We start from the raw sequence: 12,422 nt of genomic DNA on the forward strand, positions 1-12,422 counted from the left end.
TCCATCCCTTTCAAAATGATGTGGAAGGTTTTGTCATCCTGTCAAATTGATGTGGAAGGTTTTGTCCATCCCTTTCAAAATGATGTGGAAGGTTTTGTCATCCCTTTCAAATTGATGTGGAAGGTTTTGTCATCCCTTTCAAATTGATGTGGAAGGTTTTGTCCATCCTGTCAAATTGATGTGGAAGGTTTTGCGGTCCCTTTCAAATTGATGTGGAAGGTTTTGTCCATCCTGTCAAATTGATGTGGAAGGTTTTGTCATCCCTTTCAAAATGATGTGGAAGGTTTTGTCATCCCTTTCAAATTGATGTGGAAGGTTTTGTCATCCCTTTCAAAATGATGTGGAAGGTTTTGTCATCCCTTTCAAAATGATGTGGAAGGTTTTGTCCATCCTGTCAAATTGATGTAGGTTTTGTCCATCCCTTTCAAATTGATGTGGAATGCTTTGTCCATCCCTTTCAAATTGATGTGGAAGGTTTTGTCCATCCTGACAAAATGATATGGAAGGTTTTGTCCATCCTGTCAAATTGATGTGGAAGGTTTTGTCCATCCTGACAAATTGATGTAGAAGGTTTTGTCATCCCTTTCAAAATGATGTGGAAGGTTTTGTCATCCCTTTCAAATTGATGTGGAAGGTTTTGTCATCCCTTTCAAAATGATGTGGAAGGTTTTGTCATCCCTTTCAAAATGATGTGGAAGGTTTTGTCCATCCTGTCAAATTGATGTAGGTTTTGTCCATCCCTTTCAAATTGATGTGGAATGCTTTGTCCATCCCTTTCAAATTGATGTGGAAGGTTTTGTCCATCCTGACAAAATGATATGGAAGGTTTTGTCATCCTGTCAAATTGATGTGGAAGGTTTTGTCCATCCTGACAAAATGATATGGAAGGTTTTGTCCATCCTGTCAAATTGATGTGGAAGGTTTTGTCCATCCTGACAAAATGATATGGAAGGTTTTGTCCATCCTGTCAAATTGATATGGAAGGTTTTGTCCATCCTGTCAAATTGATGTGGAAGGTTTTGTCATCCCTTTCAAAATGATGTGGAAGGTTTTGTCATCCCTTTCAAATTGATGTGGAAGGTTTTGTCATCCCTTTCAAAATGATGTGGAAGGTTTTGTCATCCCTTTCAAAATGATGTGGAAGGTTTTGTCCATCCTGTCAAATTGATGTTGGTTTTGTCCATCCCTTTCAAATTGATGTGGAATGCTTTGTCCATCCCTTTCAAATTGATGTGGAAGGTTTTGTCCATCCTGACAAAATGATATGGAAGGTTTTGTCCATCCTGTCAAATTGATGTGGAAGGTTTTGTCCATCCTGACAAAATGATGTGGAAGGTTTTGTCCATCCTGTCAAATTGATGTAGAAGGTTTTGTCATCCCTTTCAAAATGATGTGGAAGGTTTTGTCATCCCTTTCAAAATGATGTGGAAGGTTTTGTCATCCCTTTCAAAATGATGTGGAAGGTTTTGTCCATCCTGTCAAATTGATGTAGGTTTTGTCCATCCCTTTCAATTTGATGTGGAATGCTTTGTCCATCCCTTTCAAATTGATGTGGAAGGTTTTGTCCATCCTGACAAAATGATATGGAAGGTTTTGTCCATCCTGTCAAATTGATGTGGAAGGTTTTGTCCATCCTGACAAATTGATGTAGGTTTTGTCCATCCCTTTCAAATTGATGTGGAAGGTTTTGTCATCCCTTTCAAAATGATGTGGAAGGTTTTGTCATCCCTTTCAAAATGATGTGGAAGGTTTTGTCCATCCTTTCAAATTGATGTGGAATGCTTTGTCCATCCCTTTCAAATTGATGTGGAAGGTTTTGTCCATCCTGACAAAATGATATGGAAGGTTTTGTCATCCTGTCAAATTGATGTGGAAGGTTTTGTCCATCCTGACAAAATGATATGGAAGGTTTTGTCCATCCTGTCAAATTGATGTGGAAGGTTTTGTCCATCCTGACAAAATGATATGGAAGGTTTTGTCCATCCTGTCAAATTGATGTGGAAGGTTTTGTCCATCCTGACAAAATGATATGGAAGGTTTTGTCATCCTTTCAAATTGATGTGGAAGGTTTTGTCCATCCTGACAAAATGATATGGAAGGTTTTGTCCATCCTGTCAAATTGATGTGGAAGGTTTTGTCATCCCTTTCAAAATGATGTGGAAGGTTTTGTCATCCCTTTCAAAATGATGTGGAAGGTTTTGTCATCCCTTTCAAAATGATGTGGAAGGTTTTGTCCATCCTGTCAAATTGATGTAGGTTTTGTCCATCCCTTTCAAATTGATGTGGAATGCTTTGTCCATCCCTTTCAAATTGATGTGGAAGGTTTTGTCCATCCTGACAAAATGATATGGAAGGTTTTGTCCATCCTGTCAAATTGATGTGGAAGGTTTTGTCCATCCTGACAAATTGATGTAGGTTTTGTCCATCCCTTTCAAATTGATGTGGAAGGTTTTGTCATCCCTATCAAAATGATGTGGAAGGTTTTGTCATCCCTTTCAAAATGATGTGGAAGGTTTTGTCCATCCTTTCAAATTGATGTGGAATGCTTTGTCCATCCCTTTCAAATTGATGTGGAAGGTTTTGTCCATCCTGACAAAATGATATGGAAGGTTTTGTCATCCTGTCAAATTGATGTGGAAGGTTTTGTCCATCCTGACAAAATGATATGGAAGGTTTTGTCCATCCTGTCAAATTGATGTGGAAGGTTTTGTCCATCCTGACAAAATGATATGGAAGGTTTTGTCCATCCTGTCAAATTGATGTGGAAGGTTTTGTCCATCCTGACAAAATGATATGGAAGGTTTTGTCATCCTTTCAAATTGATGTGGAAGGTTTTGTCCATCCTGACAAAATGATATGGAAGGTTTTGTCCATCCTGTCAAATTGATGTGGAAGGTTTTGTCCATCCTGACAAAATGATGTGGAAGGTTTTGTCCATCCTGTCAAATTGATGTGGAAGGTTTTGTCCATCCTGACAAAATGATGTGGAAGGTTTTGTCCATCCTGTCAAATTGATGTAGAAGGTTTTGTCATCCCTTTCAAAATGATGTGGAAGGTTTTGTCCATCCTGTCAAATTGATGTAGAAGGTTTTGTCATCCCTTTCAAATTGATGTGGAAGGTTTTGTCCACCCATTCAAAATGATGTGGAAGGTTTTGTCCACCAAGTTAAAATGATCTGGGATGGTTTTGTCCACCCTTTCATGATGATGTGGTAAGTTTTGTCCACCCTTTCAAAATGAAATGGGAGGTTTTGTCCACCCGGTTAAATTAATCTGGGATGTTTTGTTCACCCTTTCAAAATAAATTGGGAGGTTTTGTCCACTCATTTAAAATGATGTGGAAGGTTTTGTCAATGGGAGGTTTTGGCCTACATTCGTTCCTATGGCATCAATAGCTTTGAAGATACATGAAAAGTCCACATATTTTTTATCACCCCTCAAACTTAATATAATATAAATGAAAAAAAACACAACAACACTGGTTAATAATTGTTCATATTTATTTCAGCTTAATTACAGAAGTGGAAGAATTAATCTGCAGACACACAAACAATTACAGATGAGGTTAGAAAACAAACGATTTAAATGCCTTTATTTAGAATAACTACACAGCCAAGTTTACACACACAAACCCGTCAATTAACATGAATCACAGAATTATTATATCATATTTTTTACATAAAACATTTACTAACTAATTGCATACTAAAATCTTATAACAAATGGCAATATTTTGTTCCCAGAATGTATGTGGTTGCTTCTGGGGCCATGATTACGAACAGTCTCAAGTCACAGTCGAAGTCCAGACTTCAGTGGAAAAACTGCAAATCTTTATTTCGTTGTATCTTTTTATCTAGTTGATTTTTGATGACCAAATTTTTATGACTGTTCGCAATTGCACAATTATTCACGATAATTATTGTAAAACTGATAGAATAAGGATGACTCTGAGTCTAGACTCAGACTTAAACCTGTTTGTTATCAGTGCCCCTGGTAATTTGCTTTTGTTTCGTTCAATAAAGCAACAGGCATAACTCAACAATTATTCAAGTGAGAGAGTAGAGACTCGTTAAACACATTTATTTTATGCTTTCTGGTGATTTATAGATATTTATCAGTGAAATAAAAATGATATTTCAATGTTTAAATCACAGTGAAATATCAATTTGATATTTTTACTGTGTGAAATTTTAGCCCACTCTCACTTCCAAATCAAGATTCAGCGTGCCCAGACAGAGCTGGGACAAAATGTCAACGACTTCATTTACCAAAATGGAAATTACGTTCAAATACAGTTTGACCCGCTTTTCTGAAAAACTACAATAAAATGTCATTTTATGTTACATTTAAGACAAAAGAATAAAAAGAAAAATTGTTGGTTTAAGTGTAAAATCACAAAATATTTCACTTTGTGAACATCGCTCAGTGAAATATACTATGATCTTACTCAGAAACAACAATTATCCTCTATGCAATTTTCAGTGTAAATGTGTGTTTACCGTATACCTTCAAAAAGAGTTAAGCTAAAGACTTGTTTGTTTAAAACATGTTAATTATATAAAATAGATATTTTGATTATGTAATTTTTACATTATTTTAGCTTTAACATATTATTTGTGTATCTTAAATAAGGTGGGTTATACATGGAATTGTAAAAAAAAGGCAAGATATGGAATAAATAACGTTTTCCAAGCTTATGGCACAAGAAGTGATCCAACACCTAGGGTATTTCATGGAACCTCGTAATTTCACCACGCCATGAGCAATAATTTTAAATTTTGAAGCCAGGTGACCGCATATAATTTTGGCATCATTTGAAAAAGTATTGCATAATGATTACGAATGTGTAAAATAAATGTTCAGAAAAAATGAATAATAAAGCTGAGTTTTAATTAATTTATTTTTATTTCTACTCGAATCACCCGTAATTGTTTTATGAAAAGTTTAAACATTGAATATGTGATCATTCTCTTTCTTATTGCATAAACAATCAAATTTAAGGAGTGGCGGAAAAACAAATGGGGGGAGCGGGGAAAATCTAGCAACTTATTTATAGTTGCCTAATCAGCTTCTCTTTCAAATAATACAAAATTGTAAAGGGTCTTGATGCATCAACATTTAACATTATGGCTGATGGAGCTATGACAGGATGCCATTAAATATTATGGATGATAGAGCTATGACATTCTATCTGTTTTGTAGGTGAAATACCTTAACTAGGGTAGTTAAAATTAGTTGGAATGTTCTGGTAAATTTAGTATAACAATATAAATATATCTCTGATAAAAATATACAAAAATGTATATTTGTGTACAATGTACATGTTTAAATACTGACTGGGCCTGAAAAATAATTGTTTGTTTCAGGTAACCAGACCCTACCTAAAAAAGGCTGCAGACCCTAGTAATTTTGTCCAAAAAAAGAAAAGAAAAAAAAAAAGTTAAACATACAAATTAAACCCCATACAACTGCAATATATGAATGACATTTGCAAGGAGTAGGGCTATTTTCAAGAAAATAAAAATATAATTAAAAAAAATCCTACCTACCCTACCTAGTAATTTTGGGGATGTTACCCGAAACAAACATTTAATTTTGAGCCCTAATATTATCAAAAACAATTTAGATCTCATAATCATTAAAATTATTCAATTTATACACAACATGGAATATTTAAAGTATACTCTTATACAGTACAGTACATGCATACTGCATACATACTATATAATAAAAACAACTTTTTTACTTTATTCATTAACACTGTGGAATATTATGCACATAAAATAACCATATTGGAGCATGATTAAACAAGTCCTGCTTGGTGGAATGAAGTTCAAGATATAATAAAATGCATACAAGTGATTTAAATGTCCACATATTATTTTCATCATAAAACAGTATTTTCAACTACATTGAAAATATCGATTTTGCACATGATCATTGGATATTAATCGATTAATCCCGTTATTGATATAAACAAAGTTCTAACCATCGACCCAATAATTTGGAATGATTTTTTATAAAGACTGAGTGAATATTCATATTATCAACATTATACTTATCCTGCTGTTATATAATTTTTAGTATAAATAAATAAAAAAATATTAAAACATTATTTAATTTACATTTTTAAATTATTTGCAAATTTTTAATATACATAAATGGTGTTTGGAGTTGAATGAAGGAAAATATTATTGTCAATTTATTGATTATGGATGGACTGCTTTAGTAATAATAAAATACACTTTATCGTAAAAACGCCTAATTACATATAAGCACTCAATAGCCATATTTTTCTACAAAAAGTCTACATCTACAGAATCTGATTGTAAAGTTTTAAATTTAACAGATTTGCTCAAACTGAAAACATCTATATCTAAAGAAAATTAGCTAACGCTAAAATAAAATTTGGACGCAAAATTAAATCATTAATCTCAAATGATATCCTAAAATATGTCAATATTTTATAAATTCTAGGGAGTTCTAAATCTTCAATCATGCTTGTTCAAAAAAAGATATATTCATGCCCAAAGTTGCAGCTTGGAGAAATTAGTATTATTTACTTTCTTGAATAAACATATGCCAGACGGGATTATCAAAGAATTTAGCACCACCTTATCCAAACAAAATTACAATGGGATAAACAAGCTCGCAGAATTGACAAAATTGTACATGAGATATCTTAAAGGCACTCATTCGCGTTATATAGCATCTGACATTAAAAAAAAAAATTGTGTGTGAAATGTGAAAAACATCACCACAAATTCATATAAGAGCTCTAACCTTAATAAGTTCTTAAAAATGTGATAGAAAAAGCTCTATTCTGCCGAAAATTCATAGTAACACTATTGAAAATTAAATTGATTTTTGGGCTCTGATTTACAAAATTTGTTCAAATTAATAGATGCCAGTTGCTGTTCGGTGTTTGTTCATAAAAGGAAGCAAAATAACTCAACTTCCATAAGGTTCCACAAAAACATTGCATATATATTTTTTTTAATTAAACCCCTTAAAACATACATGCCATATTTTCTGGAGACCATTCAGGGGGAATTGTTCAAAAGTCTGAAAATTCAGGGGGATTTTGGAAGTATTCAAGGGGATTTTTAGCAGATCTAATTTGGCAAAATTTCAAAGTATTTTAAGACGCAAGTACGAAAAAACACAAATTGCCATAATTTTGAAAGGCTCCCGAGGGGATCATGTCCAGAATTTAAGGGGATTTGGGTCACATACCAGGGGATTTTCATCATCGCCATGTAGCATTACGGGCATAACACACGTGCCAATTCACCTTGTTTACCCCTTTTTCCAGCACTTCATTTTAAGGCTTAAAATGAAATTATGAAAAACATTGAATACAACTGGCAAATACAAAAGTCTTTGATCAAAATTCAAATTCATCCGGGTTCCCTAAGTGCAAGTTGCAACCGTTGGTACAAACTAAAATTGATCATTTAATAAATACAGATATGTAGTACTTTTATAAAACAAAAATTAAAAAAGAAATGCAAGATTAATTTTTATACAAATACCTGTAATAATTATTCAAAATAGTTGGTTATACTTAGCATAGAGTAAACAGTTCAAGGTGCCAAGCAAATGCATGGCTATTTAGCTTATACAGAAAAAAGAGCAAAATTAATAAAAAATTAAATAAAAAAAAACATTCCACAGACTTTTATTATAACCCTAAAGAATTATTAGGATTTCCTGGAAAATTTAACGTCTGCAATTCCACTGAAGATCACGTATGGAAATGCATTTCCAACTGAAGATCCACAAAGGGAGATAATAAAACTTCCACAAGGGAGGTAATAAAACATCCACAAGGGAGGTAACTTCTATGAGAATCCATTGATTCTAATGGGGAATCGTCGCAGGAGGGTTTGATATTGTTTGTTTTGCTTGACATTGACCAGAATCACTTCATGTTTCTTGTGATGGTCGACTAAGGTGGATACGTCTTGAAATGCCTGCAACAGAAAAAAAGCAAGAATTACAAGCCTTGCCGTACATGTGTGTCTTTTCTCTGGAAACATGAGTACCAAATTTAATTCAAATATCTAAAAGAGCTTGAGTAATTAACATGACAACAAGGTTATCATAATAGTGTTCATACAGCCAGACTGGCAATAAATGAAGGAGTTTTCAAGGATGTTTCAAGGACCTTTATTTGATTTTCAAGGACTCTCTTAAATAAGAAAGTATGAAAATGACACATATTTTCAAACACTATCAATAATTATTTAATAGCAAGCTATGATTAGACTAGTAACTAGAAAGCATTCTCTAAGTGAGATCAAACCTTTTACGTAAGTTTATAGTTTAAGAACTTTTCATCCAGCAGCCTAAAATTCAAGTACTTTTCAAGTCTGTGCAAACCCTGTCTATACCAATACTGAGTTTTTTTGTTCGAAAATAAGACAAGCATTTTATGATCTAGCCAAACTGACATAAAATAGAAAGAATATTAAAATTTTCAACAAACTTGAATGACATTCAATTAACTTTTGAAGATAATTTATAAAAATTGCAAAAAAGGCATTAAATCCAAGGCTGATGGACCAGAGTCACCATCTTCTATTCATTTTTCTAATTTGTCATCACAGTTTGGAACAGAAACATAAAACTTCTATTTAAATAAATCATGAAATTACCAGTTCATCGTCCTTCCATTCCCCGAGGGCAACCTGATTGTCGTCTCGTACGCGGACCTTCAGGTTGTACACGTGACTCTGGTATAAGACGACCAGCGTGTACGGCTGCTTGTCTCCGCCCTGTTTACTCTTGCGAACAAGGAATGTTCCATCCTAAAATACATGAAAAGAAACATTACATCCTGAAATGTATGTACAATGTATGAATATAGAACGTTTCATCCTGAAATGCATCTAAGCAGTTTAAATTTAATATATTTGCATATACTTATCTAACTATTTTAGCTTAATTTGAAGATGTAGTTTAACTCTGTGTTGGCTCAAATTGGATGTAAAGGACCAACTTTTTATACTTAAGGTAAGCCTTCCCGCTTGGCTTGAACTTGTCGAGGCTCAAGGTATCTTTGCCGCCCCCTGTGAGTTCGAGCCATGGGGATTCAACTGTAGCTATATGAACACGTAGTCTGATTTTGACCAGCAAGCTTTGACCTTTTTGTTACATTTCTTATGAAACATACTGTAGCATCTCACTGGTTTTGGAACTTGGTATACAGTGTGAACATTTCTATTTTTGTAAATAAATTCCATGTCATATCAATTTTAAGTATACAAATACTGACAGGATTAGTCTAAAGAAACAGATTAGGAGATTCTCCTGATGAAAACGTAAAACATACTCAGCTGACCTATGATTCATCAACTTACTAATTATCGAGTTTATCATAGATTCCAATGTTTCATATTACCATGGGAAAACTGTAAACAGAGTACATATTGTCAACATAAACAGAAAATACTGTTCTTATGCTTCAAAACAGGTCAGTGTGCTAATTTACAAAAGTGCTTTTAAAATCTTCTGTAATTTTTTTTTTATTTAAAGCCAATTAAGTTGCTCAAAGCCAAGTTGCTCTTCAAGTTACCAGTAGTGTTGGGAATTGAACCAAATTTTCGATAGTGATTATCAACTGATATTTTTCACTTTTTTTAAAATTTAAGTCCGCCTTCAGTTCCTATTCAAACGTCAGCACACACAGGGTTGGGCCATAATTTCAACGACTTCATTTCCGAAATGACTTTTCATGCACATACAAATTGGCACGTTTTTTTTTAAAAAGGCATATGATAAAAAGAAAAATGGTTGTTTCAGTACAAAAAAACTTTAATGAGATAAGAACCAGACCCTTACCTGTCCGATTTGGTTAAGGCGTGACTCAGTTTCGCGACGTTCTATGTTACCATGGTACCACTCCTCCTTACTCAGGGGATCTTGAGGGGGCTGCAATAAAATTATATAGCAGAGCTTCAAGTAACAGGGTCATATTTGGTGTAAAAACGCATTAAAATGCACCACCAATTTCAATATAAAGTCAAACATATATTCATTTCAGTACAAATACAAATTATTATACAGGCTAACTGTTAGTACGATCAATTTACGACCATTTCGGAAACTACCATTTTGACCAAATCAAAGATGGCGGCTAAACTGGTGTAGAATCACTTCAAATTTTGGAAAATGCAACTGGTTTTGATTTCTCTTGACAAGCTTTTCATTTTATTATGCAAAGGGAAGTAAGCATCGTTTTTAATCGATTCAGTTCTGCATTTAGGATTAAGCCTATCATGTATGTAAACTTCAATGTGCCAGTAATCTTTAACAATCGCCATTACATTTTATTAAATGAAACCAAGGTGTACAATACATTTAACAAAATAACATAATGGTGCAAAACAATACTTTTAAAATTCCAATAAAGTTCTTATAACATTTATGATAACCTTCAAAATTCGTACAATGTTACAAGAAGTATTCTGGTTATCAGAAATTAATGTCATGTTGCGTTACATTTCATATAAAGTTTTTACCATATCAACTGTTTTTTTGTCCATTTTTTTTTCAAAGTGCTTTGTGTTTCGTACTGTTGGTCTCCTTAGCAACGTTTATGTAAAATCTACAGACTTGTGATTTATCTACCGGGGGTAAAGCATTGCTATATGGTCATATTTACATAATCCGTGTCTTAAATGAACAGAAAAAGGGGACTCTTTGAAACTTTGGATCAACATTACATTAAAAATTATGATCAACATTACAAAACTATATGGGTATTGAAAAATTCAAAGCCTGTCAATGAACTTTACGAACAGTCCTCGTAGTTGCAAATTTTATCAGAACAGTCATTCTAAAATTGCGTTTTTTCTGTTGATTGTTTTCCAAAAGCTTTTTATACTCCTCAAAAACAACATAACAAAAATGTTTTAATATTGAACAAATCGTTTAGAAACAACCTTCTCTGTATCATAAGTTTGTTCGTCAGTTGGAATGTTTTCACAGACTTTTTTATCACCATCTGTTTTCTTACGTGTTCTTACGTCTTCAAAATAGCCTTTATATAGTAGCATTTTCTGTTGATATTTCCTAACTGTGAGATACTTTTAGTTCATTCTTATTAAAGTACTTTAAAAATGATTTAATTTTAGATATATTTGCAAATACAGTAAAAATTGCAATGTCAAAGGCGTTGGGACCTTAGGCAATACTTCAAGAAAATGAACGTTCCATAAAAAACGAAATACAAAACATGTCTATTATATAAACTAAAACAAAAAATTCAATGTTAACTGACTGTGCTGACTTGACAATTCAATGTTAATTGGCTGGGCTGACTTGACAATTCAATGTTAATTGGCTGGGCTGACTTGACAATTCAATGTTAACTGACTGTAAGGACTTGACAATTCAATGTTAACTGACTGTAAGGACTTGACAATTCAATGTTAACTGACTGTAAGGACTTGACAATTCAATGTTAACTGACTGTGCTGACTTGACAATTCAATGTTAACTGACTGTGCTGACTTGACAATTCAATGTTAACTGACTGTGCTGACTTGAAAATTCAATGTTAACCGATTGTGGTGACTTGACAATTGAATGTTAACTGACTGTGCTGACTTCACAATTGAATGTCAACTGACTATGCTGAGTTTACAATTCAATGTTAACTGACTGTGCTGAGTTCACAATTCAATGTTAACTGACTGTGCTGACTTCACAATTGAATGTCAACTGACTGTGCTGATTTTACAATTCAATGTTAACTGACTGTGCTGACTTGATATTTCAATGTTAACTGACTGTGCTGAGTTCACAATTCAATGTTAACTGACTGTGCTGACTTGATATTTCAATGTTAACTGACTGTGCTGAGTTCACAATTTAATGTTTACTGAATGTGCTGAGTTCACAATTCAATGTTAACTGACTGTGCTGACTTGATATTTCAATGTTAACTGACTGTGCTGAGTTCACAATTCAATGTTTACTGACTGTGCTGAGTTCACAATTCAATGTTTACTGACTGTGCTGAGTTCACAATTCAATGTTTACTGACTGTGCTGAGTTCACAATTCAATGTTTACTGACTGTGCTGAGTTCACAATTCAATGTTAACTGACTGTGCTGAGTTCACAATTCAATGTTTACTGACTGTGCTGAGTTTACAATTCAATTTTTACTGACTGTGCTGAGTTCACAATTCAATGTTTTAAACTGACTGTCCAGAGTTCACAATTCAATGTTAACTGACTTTGCTGACTAGACATTTCCATGTTAACTGACTGTGCTGACTTGACATTTCCATGTTAACTGACTGTGCTGAGTTCACAATTTAATGTTTACTGAATGTGCTGAGTTCACAATTCAATGTTAACTGACTGTGCTGACTTGATATTTCAATGTTAACTGACTGTGCTGAGTTC

The 12,422-nt window shown here is 33.5% G+C and overlaps 1 protein-coding gene across 6 annotated transcripts in view; it reads right to left on the reverse strand.

The window, feature by feature from the left end:
* Positions 1–3,482: 3,482 nt before the first annotated feature.
* The window catches only part of LOC128211290 (B-cell linker protein-like), a 66,852-nt gene continuing 57,912 nt past the window's right edge, over positions 3,483–12,422 (reverse strand). For all 6 annotated transcript variants that reach the window (XM_052915935.1, XM_052915939.1, XM_052915938.1 and 3 more), the window contains 3 exons: positions 9,847–9,936; positions 8,661–8,813; positions 3,483–7,976 (listed from right to left, as the gene is read on the reverse strand). In XM_052915935.1, the coding sequence (XP_052771895.1) occupies positions 7,845–7,976; positions 8,661–8,813; positions 9,847–9,936 (375 nt within the window). In that variant the 3' untranslated portion in view covers positions 3,483–7,844. The remainder of the gene's footprint in view (positions 7,977–8,660; positions 8,814–9,846; positions 9,937–12,422) is intronic.

The sequence above is a fragment of the Mya arenaria genome, chromosome 12, assembly GCF_026914265.1.
Source record: "Mya arenaria isolate MELC-2E11 chromosome 12, ASM2691426v1".
Taxonomy (NCBI): domain Eukaryota; kingdom Metazoa; phylum Mollusca; class Bivalvia; order Myida; family Myidae; genus Mya; species Mya arenaria.